General features: G+C 46.2%; 1 protein-coding gene across 1 annotated transcript; it reads right to left on the reverse strand.

The window, feature by feature from the left end:
* Positions 1-602: 602 nt before the first annotated feature.
* Positions 603-1,414, reverse strand: LOC119287386 (basic blue protein-like). The gene is made up of 2 exons (XM_037566925.1): positions 1,133-1,414; positions 603-1,036 (listed from the first exon to the last, which is right to left on the reverse strand). The coding sequence occupies exons 1-2, from the start codon at positions 1,296-1,298 to the stop codon at positions 834-836; spliced, it is 369 nt and encodes a 122-aa protein (XP_037422822.1). The 5' UTR covers positions 1,299-1,414; the 3' UTR covers positions 603-833.

A 1,414-nucleotide genomic window follows, 5' to 3' on the forward strand; every position in this document is an offset into this window, starting at 1 on the left:
CATAAAAAAGATGCATATCGATTTTATGCTTCCTTTCAGACGATCAGTTTGTAGTTTTATCTATTGTAAATGCTCAATTTTGTGTTCATGTATGGATCTATTTTGGATGAATTTTGTCAAATTTGTCGCGTACGGTCAACCGTTTGAAATTTCCTTTGACAGTAGCTTCATCTCGCAGTTTCACATGACTTTTGTGTTGCATATTTTCTGTTTCGACGATCGTAGACGAGTAGATCTACATCTTCCTCATGAATTGTATATATGCATATCCGTGATATGTTTTAATGACACTCCTTAGGGCATCTCCAATGAGGACCCTCATTTCATCCAACTATATATCTGTCTATCTATGTACAGAAAAAAATGTTGACCATGCATCAATTGAGTGACACATTTAATAATCAATGTTGTTAAATTCGGGTCGACTTGGTTAATCTCAGTCGATGCTATATTCATAAGATCTTGCTTTGTGTAAAAAAAATATTTTTAGTTTTTCCTTTTTCCTTTTTTCATATGGTATGTCACATGATTGAGATTTGGTTAACTCTCAGTCGACTAAGACCTAGCCGCATCCTTTTATAATTCAGTCAAGTGACAAATAGTTAAATCAGAAGAATAATTGTCGATGCCTTTTATTCTCTCGTATATATGAGTACAAAATCAGCACATATGGCACCATACAACAGCAAGTACGATCGGTCGAGTGTAAATCAAACATTGCACATTGATCTAGGACTTGAAAGAACGAAGCACGTACGCTCGGTCTTTTATTTTGGTCAGCAATTAAGTTTCGCTCGTCGTGGCACGTAACATCGCGCGTACGATGGAACATGCTAGGCGGCGGTGACGGCGATCTTCATGCCGGACTGGCAGTGTCCAGGAATGCTGCATATGAAGTAGTTCGTGCCGCGTGCGAGGGTAACGCGGTCGGAGCCGGACTTGTAGACCTTGGCGCCCTTGGCCGGCTTGGCGCAGGCCTTGTACCCCGCCGCGCTCACCGCCACCACGTCGTGCGCCGTCGCGTCGTACTTGAACACTGCAAGCAGCCAGATTCACATGCATCAAAACTTCTTCTCATCGGTGTGCATGCAGAAAACTATCAATCCATGCATGCACGTATATAGGTACGAACCTAGGACGTCGCCGGCCTTGAAGCGCTTGCCGGTGGGCCAGGAGTTGGTATTGAAGGACCAGCCGCCGCGGTCGCCGACGTTGAACACCGCCGCGTCCACCACCGCCGCCGCGCTCAGGAGCACGCACACGACCACGGCTGCACTGCCTCTTCCCTGGGCCGCCATTGCTAGCTAGCTTAGGAGCGCCTACCAATCAAACAAACACTCGAGAGCTAGCAGGTAGGAGGAGAAGCAGAGGAGGTATGTGGGAGTGAGGTGCGGTGGTGGTTGGCAATGGACTA

The sequence above is a fragment of the Triticum dicoccoides genome, chromosome 4A (genome assembly GCF_002162155.2).
Source record: "Triticum dicoccoides isolate Atlit2015 ecotype Zavitan chromosome 4A, WEW_v2.0, whole genome shotgun sequence".
In the NCBI taxonomy this organism is placed as follows: domain Eukaryota; kingdom Viridiplantae; phylum Streptophyta; class Magnoliopsida; order Poales; family Poaceae; genus Triticum; species Triticum dicoccoides.

Excerpts from the sequence above, each read along its gene's own strand:
- LOC119287386 (XM_037566925.1), bottom strand. The coding sequence starts at position 1,298 with ATGGCGGCCCAGGGAAGAGGCAGTGCAGCCGTGGTCGTGTGCGTGCTC. Across the intron at positions 1,037-1,132 it reads CAAGGCCGGCGACGTCCTAG|TGTTCAAGTACGACGCGACG; the intron begins GTTCGTACCTAT and ends GGCTGCTTGCAG.